Here is a 21,882-nt window from a genome sequence, read left to right on the forward strand (position 1 = left end):
CTCAGTCTCCCAAAGTGCTGGGATGACAGGCGTGAGCCACTGCACCTAGTCTGCATCCCACATTTGACTCAGAGCTCACTGGCCTTGTTTCTCTGGAGGACACAGGGCGCCCCCTCCCGCTGGACAGGAAAGGCTCCTTGCAGGGGCTGATTCCCATTCTTGAGCTAGAAAGTGGCCATTCTGAATGTAGGATACAGCCACACAGAGAGAGCCCACGTTCTCTTTGATAATACTGTTTATTGTCCACGGACCGAGCGATTGCTCAAGAATGATACAAAGCATCAGAGACATGCGCAGTCTGCTTGTCAACTTCCAACAACTCTTGTGTGTTCCCAGCACCGGAAGGTCTCAGACTTCATATTCCAGCAGAAACACAGTGCTCCCCTCCCCCAAAACTCCAAACGAAAACAAAATCAACAGAGCTTTAAATTACGGCAGCAAGTCCAATATTTCTTAATACTTATCAAGCAAAGATTTGAAAATAACTACAATGTAAACTTTATTTTAAATATTTTGAGTTGCTTGCAGGATGAAAATAGGAGAAAAGAGCTGTGCTTAGAACATAACATATAAATTAAACGATGCCAAATGGAGAGCCTTCTTAAACTATATATATATTGCCATTATTTACTGTGAAGGTATTTGAGCGGCTTCCTCTCTCAGCTGCCACCAGGCTCTTCTTAACCTGTTTTGTTTTCTACTCAGCATGGTTAAAAGACCAACGTGTGTGGATCGACTATAAAGGCCACACCTTTCAGACCGAACCTACTCAAAGATCCTTTACTTTGTAATAATTTGAACCGGAGAACCAAAGACGGGAGACGAATGAAAGCAAAGATGCTCAAAGAACCCAAGGAAAGACCTGAAGGAATCCACCTGCATAGGCCACGCGTTCCGCTCCGGGTCAAATGCTTCCACGATGCAGAAACCTCTTTTAAAAAAAGTGCAAGTCTAACACCTACCAAGGGTAATAAAAAACACAGCACAGGAATGATTACAGTTGATGTCAAAAACAAACCAAAACATTAAAAAAACAATCGGCAGAAACAGGAGTAAATGTTACATATGATATCACCGTACAGGAAGCGAACAGGGGTGGGGTGTTACATGGGTTGGAGGGGTCTGGTGGAGTTGTATATACTGAAATCACATGGACTGGTCCATTATGACATCTTACCAACTTTAGATCACTGTACAGCATGAAAACGCCCGTGGGGCAGGGGCCGATTCCTGGATACCCTCCCAGTCTGCCCTAGAAAGGGAAGTCATCAAGATCCGTGCTGACCAGGTCCCGATGGGCATGGGGCCTGCATGCCACTTGGGGGTCAGGAGTCTTAACAGGTGCTTTGGGGTTGCCACTGAATAGAACAGGCTAAGGTGGCTTTGGAAGCATTTTGCAGGACCACTCCCAGGCCGAAAAGCTTCAGTTTCATTGCGTGTGTATGTTTACATAATGTGCCTATATATCGTCAGTTTATCTTTACAACACAGGTGGGAGCAAAAGAGATTCTCCTTATCGTTACCGAGAAAGTTCTTCCTATTCTGATCCCCATATCACGGGCTTCAGGAAACCATGTTTAGGGAACACATAGGTTCCCTAGTTCCCTAAGAAGTTTCTTAGCTAGGTCATCTTTGTCATTTGAGAAATACAAGCAGAAGTTGGTATATCTGCAACTCAGGTTCACCTATCATCTGAGAATTCATCGTTAGAAAAAGGAGATGTCTCTTAAAACAGGCCCAAGTATCCTGGAGGCTCAGAAAGAAGTGAGAGTGTCACCAAAGCCACCTACCTCCAAAATCCTTCCCTTCCTAGGCTGGACTTCTTACTACACTTAGCTGGCGTCATGTGCAGAAAGCCCCGTGCAGAACGATGGCTGTCAGTCTTTGAGGGAGAGAACACTAAGCCCAGGAGGGCACAGCAAGACCCAGCTTTTTCTGTCCTCAGGATGTGCAGATGGGGAGCACAGCCAGGCCCTGCACACAAGCCCAGATAAAGCAAAGCCGTGCCACTCAATCCAGGTGCCTGGTGCCAGAATGGGCAAGAAGCAATGGCAACCACAGCAGCTCAGGAAGGGACCTTGAGGGCAGCCACCGGCCCCGGACAGCAGCCTCAGGACAGGACCTCACCAATTCCCCCTGCAGGCTGGGGAAGCATGTGGACGGGGGGTGCAGGAGACCAAAAAGACTCAGCTGAGGCTGGGGTTCCTCGCTCCCATTTCTACAAGGCTCAGAGGGAGGCTCCCACTGGAATTCTGAGGATTAATAGGATTGATGGGGCTCCTTCAAGAATAAGCCGCTGGTTCCAGGCTGTCCCTGGATGTGGGGGGAGCCACAGGTGCTGGGAGGTCATGGTGGGCACCGGGGTGATGGGGGCACTTGCCAGGGGCAGGGAGTGTTACACTAGGGCCAGAGGCGTGGAAGCTGCAGAAAACAAGGGCCATGCCCCTCTCAAGATGAAAGGGACCTGGTAGGCCTGCTACACAGTCTTGCAACGACCCTCAAAAGTTTCTGCAAAATGCACATTTCCAGGCCCCGCCCTAACCCGGCTGGGAGATCCCTAAGTGCTGCCTGCTCGGCATCTGTGACGGTGCCAAGGCAGGGACTGGGAGGCAAGCTACATGTCCCAGCCCTGCCTGCACCCAAGGATCGAAGCCCCAGACACACAGTGCCTGGCAGAGGGAGGATGGGATGAGGACCCTGGACCCATGTCTCCCTCCAGACCCACAACCGTGTCTAAAAGGAGAAGCGGGGAGCAGAACTGTACTAATTTGGACCCACGGGATGAGTGTTTTATTCATGCTGTTTCCAGGAAGGGATGTCAGAGCTGGACCAGTCGAAACCCTTGGAGGCTGTTTTTGCAGTTGGCCACAGGGGTGTTGTAGGCCTGCTTATGGGTCCTCGATGTCAAGAAACTCCTGCTTGGGGGGCGCCGCGCCGCGGTACCACGCACAGGAGCCGTCGCTTCTCTTGATGCAGGCAAAGAACTTGGCCTGGTGCCCGTTGATGTTCTTCTCTGTGACCCAGTCCATCCAGAGGCACTCGTCCGGGGAGGAGATGTAGCACGGGATCATGGGGCAGCGCGTGATCTGGGGAGGGGCACACAGAGGGGGACGGAGTCAGGAACCCAGGAAGGGGTGGGCAGAGGCTGCTCTGGGGGCATGTCCAGAACCCGGCAATGTGCCTACCTGCGGTGTGCAGGGATGGCAGCCTCTCCCGAGACCCACAGCTCCTGCAGGGGCAGGCGGCTGGCCTGCGAGGGGGTCTTACCTGCAGGGAAGCTGTGCCCCGCCCACCGGGGCCCCCCTTCTGCTGCAGGTGTGCTTCCCTTTGGGCCATCTTCTACCTTCCTGAGCATGAGAGAATGGCCTGGCTTGGCCCTGCCCTCTGGGGGACATAGCAACAATAAAAGGGCCTGGGTTTCCTGGAGACAGATTCCAGCCCAGTGAAAAGGCTGGGAATTGGGAACTGCTCAAGGCCGAGCCCTGAGGTCATAGGCAACTAGCAATTTGGCAAAGGAACCCGAGGCTACAAGAGGATGACCGCCTTCACTGCCCCATGGAAAGAAAAAGGAAGAACTTGCTTTTGATTTCATGCTGGGCACAGAGGAGTTTTGCTTAACATATGTGTGGCTGGAGACTATGAGTTCAGAATTCCTGTTTTGAACATGCTGAGAAGGGGCTGGTGGCCGTCAGGAGGGAGGGCAGCCCCAGGCAGCTCCCCAAGGAAGGCCAATCCCCACGGCCTCACCAGAGTCTACTGGTCCCAGACTCGCTGGGAGTGACCCAGGGTGGCAGGTGCCCAGCACTCAGCAATGCTTCCGGCAGGAAGGGTGGGGATAGGGTGCTAGGAGCCCACAGGGTAGGAGCCAGCCCAGGAGCCCTGGAGGTGGTGATCTCGCCTTCCACAGTCACATCCAAGCGTCGGGCTGCTACGACTGTGCCTGGCACAACCTCCGGGCTCATTTGAAGAGGAGCAGGTGTTCTCAACACACAGACCCCACGTAGACACCGACCCAGGTGTGAAAATGTCGGGAATGTTGGAAAAAGCATGAGGCCTGCAGTGCCCTCTCACAAGGCACACAAGGGTTTGCATATCCGCATTTGTAGGAAATGATCCATGGGACCATATTCTCCCCATACTTTTTCTGGAAGGGGCAAGTAACAGAGCTGAATTCATGCCTTACTCTCAAATCTCCTAGCCTTCCAGACATCCCCCTCCATTTTTTTTTTTTTTTAAGACAGGTCTCACTCTGTCAACCCAGGCTGGGGTACAGTGGCGCGATCTTGGCTCACTGCAACCTCCACCTCCCACGTTCAAGTCATTCTCGAGCCTCAGCCTCCCAAGTTGCTGGGATCACAGGCATGCGTCACCGCACCCGGCTAATTTTTGTATTTTTGTAGAGACAGGTTTCACCATGTTGGCCAGGCTGATCTCCAACTTCTGACCCCAAGTAACCTGCCCATCTTGGCCTCCCAAAATGCTGGGATTACAGGCATAAGCCATGGCGCCCGGCCTCCAGACATCCCTTGACAGAGATGTGTCTCAGGGCTCTCCAGGGACCAGGGGCCAAAGGCTTTGTCGCCAGCCAGACAGCCTCACTCCTGGGATGACTCTGCCTTCCCAGAGCCTGGTCTTAAATCAGAACCCCGGGATTAAGAGGCTCTGGAAAGCCAGGGACCAAAACTCCCCATACAGCTCCTTTTTCTGGAAGGGGCAAGTAACAGAGCTGAATTCATGCGCTGTCCATCTGGAGATAGTGGGAGGAGGCGACGCCTCAGCAGAGACGGGACCTGCTTACCTTACACTCGCAGCCCATCTGGTACCTGTGGTTCAGGCTCTTCTTCTGGGTGGTGCTCAGGGTGTCCCAGGGCACTATGAAGTCACAGAGGGTGATGTGCATCTTGCCGTCCCCCTCGGCCTTTCCTGCGGAGAGACGGGATCACCAAGCTCAGAGCGAGGGACAAGTCCTCCTGCCCAGCTCCTCCACCCGGCGCAGGGGTGCTGGGATTTTGCTGTAACAACACTGCACACTGTCTAGTCTGAGTTCAAACATAATGGGTGGCCAGGTACGGTGGCTCACTCCTGTAATCCCAGCACTTTGGGAGGCTGAGGTGGGTGGATCCCTTGAGGTCAGGAGTTTAAGACCAGCCTGGCCAACATGATACTCCCTCTCTACTAAAATACAAAAAATTAGCCGGGTGTGGTAGCACACGCCTGTAATCACAGCTACTTGGGAGGCTGAGGCAGGAGAATCGCTCTTTTTTTTTTTTTTTTTTTTGAGACGGAGTCTCGCTCTGTCGCCCAGGCTGGAGTGCAGTGGCCGCATCTCAGCTCACTGCAAGCTCCGCCTCCCGGGTCTACGCCATTCTCCTGCCTCAGCCTCCCGAGTAGCTGGGACTACAGGCGCCCGCCACCTCACCCGGCTAGTTTTTTTGTATTTTTTAGTAGAGACGGGGTTTCACCGTATTAGCCAGGCTGGTCTCGATCTCCTGACCTTGTGATCCGCCCATCTCGGCCTCCCAAAGTGCTGGGATTACAGGCTTGAGCCACCGCGCCCGGCCGAGAATCGCTCTTGAACCCCAGAGGCGGAAGTTGCAGTGAGCCAAGATCGCGCCACTGAACTCCAGCCTGGGTGACTCCATCTCAAAAAAATAAAAAGTGGAAAAAAAAAAAAAAAAGCCATAATGCATGTTCACTGACAGAAACTTAAACGTAGGAAACAATCAAGAAAAAACTTCCCCACTTTCATTACCCATAGCAAACATTTTGATGTATTTCCTTCCAATATTCCAGTATTGATTTTGAGACAGTCTTGCTCTGTCACTCAGGCCAGAGTGCAATGGTATGATCATAGCTCACTGCAGCCTTGACCTCCCAAGCTCAAGTGATCCTCCCGTCTCAGTCTCCCGAATAGCTAGGTGTGAACCACCACACACCCTGCTAATTTTTTCTATATATTTTTTTTGTAGAGACAGGGTCTTGCTATGTTACTCAGGCTGGCCTTAAACTTCTGGGCTCAAGTGACACCCTCACCTTGGCCTCCCAAAGTGTTGGGATTACAGGATTACAGGCATGAGCCACCATGCCTGGCCCCAATATTCTTTTAAATTAAATTTTATTCTTAAAAAAAGGATAGAGACGATGTTTCACTATGTTGCCCAGGCTGGTCTTGAACTCCAGAGCTCAAGTGATCCTCCCGCTTTGACTTCCCAAAGTGCTGGGATTACAGGTGTGAGCCACTGCGCCCGGCCAATATTCTCTTACATATGCATCTTCACACACAAAACATCATGCAGTATGTAGATTGTATTGTTTCCCGTTTTGTTTTTCACAAAATATTAATTCACAGGTGTTTCTCCCATTTGAGTTTAAACTTATAATTCTGCATTTTTCCATTACGAAGAGCCAAAGAATGGAATTTTTGAAAATTAGGAATCTGCTCTGAATTCCCTTCATCAGGCATGATGAGCTGTGGCTCTTTTCTGTACTTTGGGCTCCTGACTCAGCTGCCTCCTTCCTTTGCTGAAGATACTACATTGGCAACAGCCTTGGCGTTTTCCAAGCAGGAGGAAAAGAACAAAGGAGTGTGTTCCAGTGGCGGACAGAACCTAATGACAGCTATGGAAATCATTAAAAAACTCATCCCTTAGGCCAGGTGTGGTGGCTCATGCCTGTAATCCCAGCACGTTGGGAGGCCAAGGCAGGCGGATCACTTGAGGTCAGGAGTTCGAGACCAGCCTGGCCAACGTGGTGAAAGCCCGTCTCTACTAAAAATACAACAACAACAACAACAACAACAAAAAACAGCCAGGCATGGTGATGCATGCTTGTAGTCCCAGCTACTCAGGTGGCTGAGGCAGGAGGACTGCTTGAACCCCGGAGGTGGAGGGTGCAGTGAGCCGAGATTGCAACACTGCACTCCAGCCTGGGCGACAGAGTGAGACTCTGTCTCAAAAAAGAAAATAAATAAAATAAAAACTCATCTTTCAGGCTGGGCACGGTGGCTCACGCCTGTAATCCCAGCACTTTGGGAGGCTGAGGTAGGGACATCACTCAAAGTCAGGAGTTTGAGACCAGCCTGGCCAACATGGTGAAACCCCATCTCTACTACACATACAAAAATTATCTGGGCATGGTGGTGGGTACCTGTAATCCCAGTTACTCGGGAGGCTGAGGCAGGAGAATCGCTTGAACCCAGGGGACGGAGGTTACAGCAAGAAGAGGTCATGCCACTACATTCCAGCCTGGGTGACAAGAGCAAAACTCCATCTCAAATAAATACATAAAATTAAAAAAAAATACAAAAAATTAGCTGGGTGTGGTGGTGGTTGCCTGTAGTCCCAACTACTCGGGAGGCTGAGGCAGGAGAATCACTTGAACCCAGGAGGCGGAGCTTGCAGTGAGCTGAGGTCACGCCACTGCATTCCCGCCTGGGTGACAGAGTAAGACTCTGTCTCAAAAACAAACAAACAAACAAACAAAAAACAGAAAACAAAAAACACCTCATTCCTTCTGCTACAACAGCACCTTGTGAAGAGACAGGTGTCACTGATGAGCACCTGCCCCTGGCAGAGACTGACAGGCAATTCCTTGAGAAGCAGAGCCTCAGGCTCTGCCCTAAGCACTTCTGTTTAACAACGTTTCAGTGTATCTGACTTAATGATCTCAGTACAGCAGCAGCCTCAGAGGGTCCGCTAATAGAAACGCAGCCCAGCGAAGGACTAACGCAGCTTGCCGACTGCACCCCTATGCCATGGAAATGTGGATGGCTTGCCTGGGACTTCAAGCAGGCACGAGTGGCCTCCACTGTCCTGGGCATGGTGCACTCATTGCACCAGCTCCCTGGGTTTGAATTCTTATGCTCGTCCTTCCTGTTCTAGCTGTTCCTTTACCTTCAGGTCCTTTTCTCCATTCAGACTTATGTGACATTCCAGGTGTGGAACAGGATGAGAAAGCAGAATTACTCCTGTAACATTTATTCCAAATCCTGTAACTTCACAAGGTAAATGTTTGGGTGGCCTTAAACAATTCAAAACTAGCTGGGCATGGTGGCTCACGCCTGTAATCCCAGCACTTGGGGAGGCCAAGGTGGGTGAATCACTTGAGGTCAGGAGTTTGAGACCAGCCTGGCCAACACGGTGAAACCCCGTCTCTACTAAAAATATAAAAATTAGCTGGGGGTGGTGGTGCATGCCTGTCATCCCAGCTACTCACGAGGCTGAGGCAGGAGAATCACTTGAACTTGGGAGGTGGAGGTCGCAATGAGCCAAGATCATGCCATTGCACTCCAGCCTGGGCAACGGTGCGGACTCCGTCTCAAAAGAAAAAATAAATAAATAAATAAAAACTAGACATATAACTTTCCCCACTAGACCGATAGCTATTTTCTGTGAGTTCAGAATAGATCAAGAAGGAGCAAAATAGACAGATGGGAAGGAACCCATTCCTGTATCCTGCTTGATTCTGGAATTTGGTGCCCGTACAGGTATACTGCAGCCCCTTCCTCGTCCAACCTGGACACCTACCACTACAGACCAGCTGAAGCTCTATCCTGGCTTCCCAACTTCTATGGTGATTTGCACTGTATGTATCACTTGACCAGCATCAACTCCCACTTTATATTAGATTTGCCTTTCTTCTGCATCTCACTCCTTAATCAGAGAGTAAATTTAGAGGGTAAGGATTGTGTCTTAACCCTTTTGAATCCACAGTTCCCTGCACATAGTAATTGCTCAATAAGTTTACTCATGAGACACACCCGTGCTTGTTCTAATAATTTGCTTCACATTCTGCCTTTTCCTGTCATTTTCTCTTTTGGCCTTTTACCACCAATTCTGGCTTCCTCAAAAGATAAGCAATGGCAGGAAGAAGAGATGAAGTGAAAATTACATCTTTTCTTTTTTTTGGAGATGGAGTCTTGCTCTGTCACCCAGGCTGGAGTGCAGTGGTGCCATCTCAGCTCACTGGAACCTGCCTCCCAGGTTCAAGCAATTCTCCTGCCTCAGCCTCCCAAGTAATTGGGATTACAGGTGTGCGCCACCATGCGTGGCTAATCTTTGTATTTTTTAGTAGACGCAGGGTTTCACAATGTTGGCTGGGCTGGTCTTGAACTCCTGACCTCAAGTGATCCACCGCGTCCAACCAAAAAATTGTATCTTTTCAATAGTCCTAGTTATTGGGCTAACGTGAACATGGCTGTCATGTATAAATATTGAGAGGGCTGGGCGCGGTGACTCACGCCTGTAATCCCAGCACTTTGGGAGGCCGAGATGGGCAGATCATGAGGTCAGGAGATCGAGACCATCCTGGCTAACATGGTGAAACCCTGTCTCTACTAAAAATACAAAAAATTAGCCAGGCGTGCTGGTGGGCGCCTGCAGTCCCAGCTACTCAGGAGGCTGAGGCAGGAGAATGGCGTGAACCCGGGAGGCGGAGCTTGCAGTGAGCCGAGATCGCGCCACTGCACTCCAGCCTGGGCAACAGAGCGACTCTGTCTCAAAAAAAAAAAAAAAAACACAATGTTAAGAGAGGCCCCCCTCTGGTCTGATTAAGACTCGGTTGGACGTACACATCATGAGCATCTGCCTGTTCTGCTTATGTCTGTCTTGGAAAAAAGCGAGGCATGAGTCTTGGTTACAGAAAACCAGGAATTAAAATTTGTAACGAAGGGTTGTATGTTTATTTTTCCTTTTGGAGAAGAGGAATGTGGAAGAAAATTACAGGGCCAATTCTGTATGAGTCTCCTGGTGCCCGACGCCACACGTGAGGCTGAGTCATCAGCCCAGGAGGAGGTGGCCTGCTCAGGCCATGCGGGCACTCACCGGCCACAGTCAGCCCGAGCTGAGTGGTTCACTGTGCCCTGTGATTTCTGGTTAGCCCCTGGATCAAGGGCCTATCCTGACTCGAGGCAAACTGGATCTAGGTTCCTGCCTCAGGAAATAAATGCCAGATTCAGTGTGGAGTCATCTGACCAAGGCTGGGAAAGAAGTCAGATGAGAGAGGCTCCTCTCGCCACGAGATGAGTCAGCCACTGTGGCCATTAATGGCCCCAGCCCTGCTCCCCCTCCCAGGGAGAGGAGGATGAAGTAATGCAGCCTCATTGGCGGAGAAGATACACAGCCAGCTGGCCACTGGGCAGGTCTCACAATCTTTAACTTTGACTTTTAGAAACAGGAAGTCCATGTGCAGATTTGTTACACGGGTATACTGTGTGCCCCTGAGGTTTGGAATACGAAAGGATCCATCGCCCAGGTAGTGGGCATAGTACCCAATAGGTAGTATTTTTTCAGCCCTTACCCGGCTTCCTCCCTCCCACCTCCTTGTATTCCCCAGTGTCTCTTGTTCCCATGTTTATGACCATGTGTACCCAATGTTTAGCTCCCACTTATACGTGAGAACATGTGGTATTTGGTTTTCTGTTTTCGCATTAGTTCCCTTAGGATAATGGTTTCCAGCTGCACTCGTGTGGCCGCAAAGGACATGATTTCCTTCTTTTTCATGGCTGTGTAGTATTTCATGGTATATATGCACATTTTCTTTATCTAAGTCACCACTGATGGGCACTTGGGTTGATTCCATGTCTTTGCTATTGCAAATAATGTGGTAATGAGTATATGGGTGCAGTGTCATTAAATGATTTATTTTCCTTTGGGTATATACCCAGTAGTGGGATTGCTGGTTCAAATGCTGGCTGCATTCTCAGTTGAGAAATCTCCAAAGTGTGCCCCACAGTAGGTGAACTCATTTACATTCCCACCAACAGCCTCTAAGCATTCCCTTTACTCCACAGCCTTGCCAACGTTGGTTTTTTTATTTTTTATTTTTTTGGGGGGACAGAGTCTTGCTCTGTCACCCAGGCTGGAGTGCAGTGGCACAATCTCGGCTCACTGCAACCTCCACCTCCCGGGTTCAAGCGATTCTCGTGCCTCAGCCTCCTGAGTAGCTGGGATGACAGGCACCCGCCACCACGTCTGGCTAATTTTTTGTATTTTTAGTAGAGACGGGGTTTCATTGTGTTAGCCAGGATGGTCTCAATCTCCTGACCTCGCGATCCACTCGCCTCGGCCTCCCAAAGTGCTGGGATTACAGGCGTCAGCCACTGCGCTGGGCTGTTTTTAACTTTTTAACTAAAGTTCTTCAAAATCTTTCAATGTCAGCTTTCTACCGAGGATCCTGCCACAGATCCAGGGAGCAACGCCCTTTCAACAGAGCCTTCACGCTCATTCTGCTACAGGCTACCCTAGCTCTCCTTAGACCTTCAGCATAATTCTGTATCGACTGGCCAGCTTTTCATGCGGTGCTGTGCTACATGCATGGGTCACTGTCAACCCTAATGTAGGAAATAAAATGATCAGCTACCCTTGAGTAAGGCCTGAACAAGATAACCAGCATCTCTGTGATCCTCACTTCTGGTCTCCCACTCCCACTTTCACCCTCTCAACAACCCCTCGTGGGGCAGATACTACTGTTGTCGTTCCCCACGTATGGCTCAGCATGGGAGGCACAGACAGGTAAAGTCACTTGGCCAAGGACATTAACGAGTCAGGTGTCAGGGCACACATTCAAACTCGAGCAGGTGTGTTTTCAGAGCCTTCACTTGGGCATCTCGTTGTATTTCCTCACATTTTTTCATGGCGCTTAGTTGTTGTCTTTTTCTCTTCTAAAATAGAGATAGGGTCCCGCCCTGCCACCCAGGCTAGAGTGCAGTAGTGCAGTCCTAGCTCACTGCAGCCTCAAATGTCTGAGCTCAAGGGATCTTCCTGCCTCAGCCTCCCAAGTAGCTAGGACTACAAGTGCACATGACCACACCCAGCTCATCCCTCCCTCCCTGTCTCTTTCCCTTCCTTCCTTCCTTCCTTCCTCCCTCCCTCCCTTCCTCCCTTCTTCCCTGCCTCCCTCCCCCTTCCTCCCTGCCTCCCTTCCTTCCTTCCTTCCTTCCTTCCTTCCTTCCTTCCTTCCTTCCTTCCTTCCTTCCTTCCTTCCTTCCTTCCTTCCTTCTTTCCTCCCTCCCTCCCTCCCTCCCTCCCTCCCTCCCTCCCTCCCTGTTTTATAGAGATAGGGTCTTGCTATATCATCCAGGCTGATCTTGAACTCCTAACCTCAAGCCATCCTCCTGCCTCAGCCTCCCAAAATGCTAGGATTACAGGTGTGAGCCACTATGGTTGGCCCATTTATTTATTTTCTTTATGCAAGAAACTGTTCGCACTTGGCACCTTTAGTTCTGTGTCCTCATCAAAACCTCGTGCCTCTTCCTTGAGATACTAAGTAGTGTCTGAGTTTTAAAGTTAATGGAAATGTTAACAATTTGAAAACATATAGAATTCAACTGAGAAGAGTATTACATATTTTGGAAACTTTAAAATGTATGCACATAAAAAGAAATAAAATCTGCCAGCCGGGCGCAGTGGCTCACGCCTGTAATCTTAGCACTTTGAGAGGCCGAGGTGGGCGGATCACCTGAGGTCAAGAGTTTGAGACCAGCCTGACCAACATGATGAAACCCCATCTCTACTAAAAAAATACAAAAATTAGCTGGGCATGGTGGTGTGTGCCTGTAACCTCAGCTACTCAGGAGGCTGAGGCAGGAAAATCGCTTGAACCTGGGGGGCGGAAGTTGCAGTGAGCCAAGATCGCACCACTGCACTCCAGCCTGGGCTTTGTGGCCTCCGTCTCATAAATAAATAAATAAATAAATAAATAAATAAATAAATAAAATCTGATCCATGCTACAACATGGATGAACTTGACAACATCATGCTAAGAGCAACGCTTCATCTATGGAAGGAGGTATATGACTCTACCTGTATGAGGTGCCTAGAATGGCCAAATTCATGGAGATGAAGTAGAAAGGTGGTGTCAGGGGCTGGGCAAACAGAGGAATAGGGGATTATTGGTTAATGGGGACAGAGTTTCAGTTTGGGATGATGAAAAACTTCTAGAAATAGATAGTGATAGTTACACAACATTGTGAATGTACTTAATGCCGCCCAGGTGCGGCAGCTCACACCTGTAATCCCAGCACTTTGGGAGGCTGAAGTGGGCAGATCACCCAAGGTCAGGAGTTCAAGACCAGCCTGGCTAATGTGGTGAAACCCCATCTCTACTAAAAATACTAAAAATTAGGCCAGGCACAGTGGTTCATGCCTGAATCCCAGCACTTTGGGAGGCTGAGGCGGGCAGATCACCTGAGGTCAGGAGTTAGAAACCAGCCTGGCCAACATGGAGAAATCCCGTCTCTACTAAAAATACAAAATTAGCTAGGCATGGTGGTGCATGCCTGTAATCCCGGCTACTCGGGAGGCTGAGGCAGGAGAATCGCTTGAACCCGGGAGGTGGAGGTTGTGGTGAGTTGCGACCGCACCATTGCACTCCAGCCTGGGCAACAAGAACAAAACTCTGTCTAAAAAATAAAAAAATAAAATAAATAAATAAATAAATAAATAAATTAGCTGGGTGTGGTGTTAGGCACCTGTAATCCCAGCTACTTGAGAGGCTGAGGCAGGAGAATTGCTTGGAGGCAGGAGAATTGCTTGAACCCAGGAGGCAGAGATTGCAGTGACCCGAGATTGTGCCACTGTACTCCAGCCTGGGCGACAGAGGGAGACTCCATCTCAAACAAAAACAAAAACAAACAGAGAGCCTCAGCATGGGCGAGGATTCAGCTGGGTATGTTTGGAGACGGGTGCTGGCTCAGACCAAGGTCGCTTTTGTACCCAAGAGGCCATCTGTACATGGGATCCCCACCCTTCGTCCTTCCACAGCTCTGCAGTTTGGCCGGAAAGCCCCTAGAGGGCAGTGTGAGGAAACTCAGCTGGGACTGCTGGGACTTACTTTAAGGGCTGTTCCCTATGGATAGGAAGAAAAAGAGGATGCAGACAACTGGAAGTAAGTTCCCTGCACCCCGGGGGATTTTGTCTCCTTTCTCGTCTCTCTAGATTTTATTTTTCTGATGACAAAAGTAATAAATGCCATAATTTTAAAGGTTTAACAAATACAGGAAAGAACTGAAAAGGAGACAGCAGATGCTAACACGCTGGGAAATTTCCTCCCATGCTCTGTTCCGTGCACAGCTGCAGCAGCCCCCGAATGCCACACTGCAGACCATCCCTCTGCCACGCGCCACTCTGCGTGCTGTGCAGCCACCCCAGCTCTTCTGCCTCCTCTGTGTTTTTCTGAGGGCATTAGTTAGCTGGTAAGATCTTTGCACCATAGGTGATTTTTGTCCCCTTACCCTTCTCCATTTGATTTTATTTTTCTTATTGTAAAAATCATAGATAATACTGGGCATGTAAAATGGTGCAGCTGCTTTAGAAAACGGTCTGGCAGCTCCTCAAATGGTTAAACCTAAAGTTACCCAACCCCTCCCCACCCCCCGCCAATTCCACTGCCAGGGATACACCCAGGAAAAATGAGAACAGGTCCCTGCAAAATCTCACACACCAATGTTCATTGCAGCATTTGTCACAACTGCCAAACGGTGGCAACAACCCAAATGCCCATCAAATGATGAGAGGATAAACACAATGTGGTCTATCCATACAATGGAATGCTCAGTCATAGAAAGGAATGAAATTCAGATACACACTGTAACATGGATGAGCCTTGGAAACACGAAAGAAGCCAGTTACACAGGGTCACACATATTATTCCGTTCCTAGGAAAGCCCAGCATAGACAAATCGATAGAGATGGGAAGTATACCAGTGGCTGCTTAGGGCTGGGGAAGGGGAAGTGGGGGTTAGGAGGGTAATAGCTCAAGAATACAGGATTTCTTTTTGACTGTAGTGATGGTTGCACAACTCTGTGAATATACTAAAACCACTGAATTGTACGCCAGGTGCGGTGGCTCATGCCTACACTCCCAGCACTTTGGAAGGCCAAGGCGGGCAGATCACCTGAAGTCAGAAGTTCAAGTCCAGCCTGGCCAACATGGTGAAACCCTGTATCTACTAAAAATACAAAAATTAGCCAGGCGTGGAGGCACACACCTATAATCCCAGCTACTTGGGAGGCTGAGGCATGAGAATTGCTTGAACCCAGGAGGCAGAGATTGCAGTGAGTCAAGATTGCGCCACTCCACTCCAGTCGGAGGGATAGAGTGAGACTCTCTCCAAAAAACAAAACAAAACAAACCACTGAATTGTAGGATTTTTTTTAAACAAGTTCTTGCTCTCACCTAGTCTGGAGCGCAGTGGTATGACACTGCAGCCTCAAACTCCCAGGCTTAAGCGACCCTCCCATCTCAGCCTCCTGAGAAGCTGGGACTACAGTGTGCACATGCTACCACGCCTGGCTAATTTTTTTAGTTTTTGTAGAGATTGGGTCTCACTATGTTGCCCAGGCTGGTCTCAAACTCCTGGCCTCAAACAATTCTCCCACCTCGGCCTTTCAAAGTGCTGGGATTACAGGCATGGGCCACCATACCTAGCCCGAATTGTACATTTTTAATGGATAAATTGAATAGAGTATGCCTTATATCTCAATAAAGCTGTTAAAAAAAAATAAGTGCTCATGGCTAAGCACGGCGGCTCATGCCTGTAATCTCAGCACTTTGGGAGGCTGAGGCAAGCGGGTCATTTGAGGCCAGGAGTTCGAGACCAGCCTGGCCAACATGGTGAAATCCCGACTCTACCAAAAACACAAAAATTAGCCAGGCATGGTAGCACACACCTGTAATCCCAGCTACTTGGGTGGCTGACGCACGAGAATCGCTCAGGAGGCAGAGGTTGCTGTGAGCCAAGATTGCACGACTGCATTCCAGCCTGGGCAACAGAGGGAGACTCTCTCGGAATAAGAATAAGAATAAGACGTGCTCATAATTAAACATTTTAGGAAGTCCGGAAATACATCTTAAAAGGGGGGAAAAGTCTCCTATTATCCCCAAGGAGAGGGACAGAAGTCCTGATGACCGAGATACCCAGCAAAGCAGGAGCTGTGAGCATGTTAAGGAAGGGAGGGAAGATCTTACCAAAGGGGAGATAACAGGAGTCTTCCCTGCCCAACTCACACCCCTGCATCTTCCTCCCTGCAATGACGTCCTCCCCATCCACAGGCAAGGACACCACCTTCTCCCAGCAGTAAGTCTGTCTAGACCCTTGGACCTGTGAGAGTCTCTTCCTTTTGCACCTTCCAAGCATTCACTCACTATTCACAATTCACAATTCCCCATAAGCAAAATCTGTCTATTTTCTCTGCTTTCTTTTCCAGGCTCCCCAGTCGAAACATCTGTGTACTCCATGATGACAGGAGCCAAAGATCTCACTGTGGGAATCTTCCATTGTCCCTAACACGGGGCTGGGCATCTAAAAGGTGCCCACTAAGCACATGTTGATTTTTAGGAGGGAAAGAAAGTACATGTCACCTAAACCAGAAGAAAATCCCCCAATCATGGATATTTGGATCCAGAGTGTATGTTTATGATGACAGTTGCCTTTTGGAACAAACTATAGTACCAGGCTAGGGGCGTTGTGTTGTCTCTTCTTTCTCCCCTTTTTTTTTTTTTTTTTTTTTTTGTGAGACAGGCTCTTGCTCTGTCACCCAGGCTGGAGTACAGTGGTGTGATCTCAGCTTGCTGCAATCTCTGCCTCCCGGGTTCAAATGATTCTCATGCCTCAGCCTCCTGAGTAGCTGGGACTACAGGCACATGCCACCACGCCCAGCTAATTTTTATATTTTTAGTACAGACAGGGTTTTACCATGTTGGCAAGGCTGGTCTCGAACTCCTGACCTCAAGCAGTCTGCCCACCTCAGCCTCCCAAAGTGCTGGGATTACAGGCGTGAGCCACTGCACCAGGCCTTGTTTATTCTTTTTTTCTTAAGTTTGTGATCAGATTCCTACTTCCTCAGGGAGGAGGGGAATAATGTTCCTTAACTGGCTGAGTCAGTGCCGTGCTGGACTGCGGCTGCTGGCCACATGTGGCTGTTTACATTTAAACTAAAATTACTTGAAATGAAACACAATTTAAAATTCAGCTCCTCGGCTGCACGAGCCATATCTCAGGTGCTCACGAGCCACAGGGCTGGGGGCTGCTGGACTGGGTGGTGCAGAGACCGTTTCCATCACTGCAGGAAGCTCTTTGAGCCCCGTGGTTCTCAAGCAGGGGCAACCTACCCCACCTCCCCTGGGCACATGCGGCAATGTCCAGAGACCCCGCAACTGAAGCGGGTGCTATGGCATGTAGAGGGTGGGGGCCAGGGATGCAGCTGAATATCCTATAATGTACAAGGCAGAGGCCCCCGCAACAAAGAACAGTCCATCCCCAAATGTTAATAGTGCTGAGATTCGGAATCCTGTCCCGGCCTCCTGTGGTTCAGCCTCACTGGGCAAGCGGGGAGGTGGTAGAAGGAAGTAAGGGGAAATCATTTTATTTAGGAATAAAAATATAGGCTGGGCACAGTGGCTCATGCCTATAATCCCAGCACTTTAGGAGGCTGAGGCAGGAGGACTGCTTGAACCTCGGAGTTCAAGACCAGGCTGGGCAACACGGTGAGACTTATTCTTTACCAAAAAATCAAAAAATTAGCTGGGTGTGGTGGCACACACCTGTAGTCAATCCCAGCACTTTGGGAGCCTGAGGCGAAAGGATCACTTGACCCCAGGAGATTGAGGCTGCAGTGAGTCCTGATCGCACTCCAGCCTGGGAAACAGAGCAAGACTTTCTCTCAAAAAAAAAAAAAAAAAAAGTATAAACAAAGAGATGCAACAATTAACAAAATGTGCTGCATTCATACAATGATTCATCCCTAAAAAGTAAGGAAATTTGGGGCCATGTGCAGTGGCTCATGCCTGTAATCCCAGCATTTTGGGAGGCTGAGGCGGGCAGATCAACTGAGGTCAGAAGTTCGAGATCAGCCTGGCCAACATGGTGAAACCCCATCTCTACTAAAAAAAAAAAAAAAAAAAAAAAAAAACAGCCAGGTGTGGTGGCACGTGCCTATAATCCCAGTTACTCAGGAGGCTGAGGCAGGAGAATCAATTAAACCCAGGAGGCAGAGGTTGCAGTGAGTCTAGATCGCGCCACTGCACTCCAGTCTGGGCAATAGAGCAAGACACTGTCTCAAAAAAAAAAAAAAACGAGTAAGGAAATTCTGATATATGCTGTAACGTGAACGAACCTTGAAAACATCATGCTACTGAAATAAGCCAGCCACAGAGGACAAACACTGCAGAGTTCCACCCATGTGAAGCCCCTAGAGCAGCCAAATCCACAGAGACAGAAAGTAAAATGGAGGTAAAATAGATGGTGGTGATGGTTGCACAACAGCGAATATATCTAATGCCACTGAAGTGTACACTTGAAAACGGCTGGCCGGGCGCAGTGGCTCACGCCTGTAATCCTACCACTTTGGGAGGTTGAGGTGGGTGGATCACCTGAGGTCAGGAGTTTGAGACCAGCCTGGCCAACATAGTAAAACCCTGTCTCTACTAAAAATAGAAAAATTAACTGGGCGTGGTGGCACGTGCCTATAATCCCAGCTACTCAGGAGGCTGAGGCAGGAGAATCACTTGAACCTGGGAGGCCGAGGTCGCAGTGAGCTGAGATTGCGCCACTGCACTCCTGCCTGGGTGAAAGAGCGACACTCTGTCTCAAAAAGAAAAGAAAGAAAAGAAAGAAAGAAAGAAAATAAAGAAGGAGGGAGGGAGGGACGGAGGGAGGGAGGGAGGGAAGGAAGGAAGGAAGGAAGGAAGGAAAATGATTAACATGGCTACATTTTGTTACATGTATTTTACCACAATAAAAAAAGGAGATAGATGAATGAATAAGTCAAACAGGTCTTGTGCACAGTATCAACAGATGTCACGCAAGCTTTCCACCCTCCCGACGGCAGAAAGGGTTTCTCTGCCTTGCACGTCTCCAGCATCCTGCACACGCCTCCCTTTTAGGAGCAAAAGGCAAAAATGCTCACTTTTTTTGTCTACCAATCTCAGATTTCCTAGGAAATTGGCAGGTAGGTGAACATTCACTAGCATTCTCTGACAGGAAGGGGCCGAGAGGGCACCGTTCAGTGTCAGGGCTCCGTACCCTGCCTCACTGTTCCTTAGCTACTCCACCTCCCCACTCCTTGAGCCTGGGAAACGAGCCCTGGAAGGCATCTAGGAACAGCCCCACTTCGGTGTGAGCCTCCGGCTGATGGCCCCACTCATACACACCTGCAATGAGATATTCCTTCTTTCCTCCAACGTCCAGCGAGACCCCACACACTGCCGAGGAGGGGGCCGTGTAGATAAACTCTATATCCTTCTCAGGCCCTTTGAACATCTGGAAAGACAAGGAGGAGGACATGTAAGCAGAGGGAGGCTGCACAGTCAGGGAATTTCATTCCCATCCAGAACACCGAGGCGGCACAATCTGTATCCAGGGTGTAGCCAGCACCAAAGAGGACCGGGAAGTGCAAATTGCATGGATTAGAAAAGGACCGTTACAGCTGGGCTCAGGGCTCATGGCTGTAATCCCAGCACTTTGAGGGGCTGAGGTGGGCGGATTGCTTGAGGTCAGGAGTTTGAGACCAGCCTGGCCAACATAGCAAAACCCCGTTTCTACTAAAAACACAAAAATTAGCTGAGCGTGGTGGCAAGCGCCTGTAATCCCAGCTACTTGGGAGGCTGAGGCAGGAGAATCCCTTGAACCCGCGAGGCAGAGGTTGCAAGGAGCTGAGATGGCGCCACTGCACTCCTGCCTGGGTGACAGAGTGAGACTCCATCTCAAAAAAAAAAAAAAGAAAGAAAAGAAAAGAAAAAGACTTTTTATAGCAAAGTGATTCTTTAGAGTCACTCAACTTTTAGTGTGGCAGATCACAGCAGGTGGGCACAAGACTGTCATCTGGAACGTGACATCCTTAGACAACACCTCTGTCCCCTCACCCCCCCGCCCCAATGAGGTCATTTCTGAATCTCTGGGGAGGGGCTTTTGTACCTCCGCATGACTCTGAACCACCATGAAGGACCATGACTTTTGCATATTTCCAGGAATTTTTTATTTTTTTGAGATAGGGTCTCACTCTGTTGCCCAGGCTGGGGCTACACCTCAACTTCCCCCGCTCAAGTGATCCTCCCACCTCAGACTCCCGAGTAGCTGGGACTACAGGCGCGTGCCACCATGCTCGGCTTTTTTTTTTTTTTTTTTTTTTTAATTAGTAGAGACGAGGTCTTGCTCTATCACCCAGGCTGGTCTCAAACTCCTGAGCTCAAGCAATCCTCCTGCCTCGGCCTCCCAAAGTGCTGGGATTACAGGCATAAGCCACTCCGCCCAACCCATATTTCCAGGATTTTTAATCAAATATTGTCTACTTGATGGCAATGAGAGCAGAGAGGCACCTCAGGAATTAGGACATAACGCCATGGGCCAGAGGAGTTTGCATTCTCAACATCTGATTTACTCACAGCCTTTCAGGAACACGCCTGCTGCCCCAGGCAAAGAATGGCATTTTCCCAGCACTCGGGGAGGCTGCTTTTTTTCCCCCCTGAAGAGTTTCAATAAGCAAACCCAAATGGAATGGGAGCATGCCTGATGTCATGACAAATGGTTTTTTGAGAGTGACACTCCAACTTGTACCAAGAAAGGTTATGTTGATGCTGTATTAAATGACATCATTTGCCAAAAGGCTAAAAGCGTTTCCTTGGCACTGACACTGGCCTTTTCACGACCCCTTTATGAGGTCGTAAGAGCAGATCCTCTTTCCGGCTTCATAAAGAAAGAGGCTCAGGCACTGACAGACTAGGTCATCCCCTTAAACTGACATAGATGTGATGATAAAGCATTCCACTGACCTTCTGATAACACTGATTTTCAACTACTTTTTTTTTTTTTTTTTGAAATGGAGTTTCGCTCTTATCGCCCAGGCTGGAGTGCAGTGGCATGATCTCAGCTAACTGCAACCTCCACCTCCTGGGTTCAAGTGATTCTCTTGCCTCAGCCTCCCAAGTAGCTGGGATCACAGGTGCTCGCCACCATGCCCAGCTAATTTTTTTTTTTTTTGAGACGGAGTCTTGCTTTGTCGCCCAGGCTGGAGTACAGTGGCACAATCTCAGCTCACTGCAAGCTTTGCCTTCTGGGTTCACGCCATTCTCCTGCCTCAGCCTCCTGAGTAGCTGGGACTACAGGTGCCCGCCACCATGCCCGGCTAATTTTTTTGTATTTTTAGTAGAGATGGGGTTTCACCGTGTTAACCAGGATGGTCTCGATCTCCTGACCTGGTGATCCGCCCCGTCTCGGACTCCCAAAGTGCCCGGATTACAGGTGTGAGCCACCGTGCCCAGCCATGCCCAGCTAATTTTTGCATTTTTAGTAGAGATGGGGTTTCTCCATGTTGGTCAGGCTGGTCTTGAACTCCTGACTTCAGGTGACCCACCCGCCTCGGCCTCCCAACATGCTGGAAGTACAGGCGTGAGACACTGTGCCCGGCCTACTTTTTATTTTTAATAACAAAATTAAATATGGATGACTACAACTACTACCATATCACATGGCTGTCCCTCCCCCTGCGACATGAATTTTCTTCTCTCTTACAGACCATGTTAGTTACTATCAATGACAACAGCATCACCTCTCCTGCCCCAGGTCAGGCCCTGCCCTCCCTGCCACATTTTTTTTTTTTTTAAATACAGGGTCTCACTCTGTCACCCAGGCTGGAATACAGTGGTGAGATGTCGTCTCACTGCAGCCTCCGCCTCCTGGGCTCAAGCGATTCTCCCACCTCAGCTTCCTGAATAGCTGGAACCACACGCGAGCGCTACCGTGCCTGGCTAGTTTTTTTGTAGAGATGGATTTTCACCACGTTGCCCAGGCTGGTCTTGAACTCCTGAGCTCAAGTGATCCGCCCACCTTGGCCTCCTGAAGAGCTGGGATTACAGGCGTGAGCCACGATGCCCAGACAGGTTTCTGAA

At 49.4% G+C, this 21,882-nt stretch overlaps 2 protein-coding genes across 4 annotated transcripts in view; both read right to left on the bottom strand.

The window, feature by feature from the left end:
• Window positions 1–217: 217 nt before the first annotated feature.
• The window catches only part of LOC105469384 (TIMP metallopeptidase inhibitor 2), a 72,952-nt gene continuing 51,287 nt past the window's right edge, over window positions 218–21,882 (bottom strand). For all 3 annotated transcript variants that reach the window (XM_071081749.1, XM_071081750.1, XM_071081751.1), the window contains exons 3-5: window positions 19,150–19,258; window positions 4,799–4,923; window positions 218–3,086 (exon numbers count right to left, since the gene is read on the bottom strand). In XM_071081749.1, the coding sequence (XP_070937850.1) occupies window positions 2,889–3,086; window positions 4,799–4,923; window positions 19,150–19,258 (432 nt within the window). In that variant the 3' untranslated portion in view covers window positions 218–2,888. The remainder of the gene's footprint in view (window positions 3,087–4,798; window positions 4,924–19,149; window positions 19,259–21,882) is intronic.
• Window positions 19,149–21,882, bottom strand: part of LOC105469249 (CEP295 N-terminal like) — a 30,950-nt gene continuing 28,216 nt past the window's right edge. Inside the window, 1 exon segment of the mRNA XM_024788931.2 lies at window positions 19,149–19,258. The gene's annotated coding sequence lies outside the window, so the exon portion shown is untranslated.

Source organism: Macaca nemestrina, chromosome 17 (assembly GCF_043159975.1).
Source record: "Macaca nemestrina isolate mMacNem1 chromosome 17, mMacNem.hap1, whole genome shotgun sequence".
NCBI classification, from domain to species: Eukaryota; Metazoa; Chordata; class Mammalia; order Primates; family Cercopithecidae; genus Macaca; species Macaca nemestrina.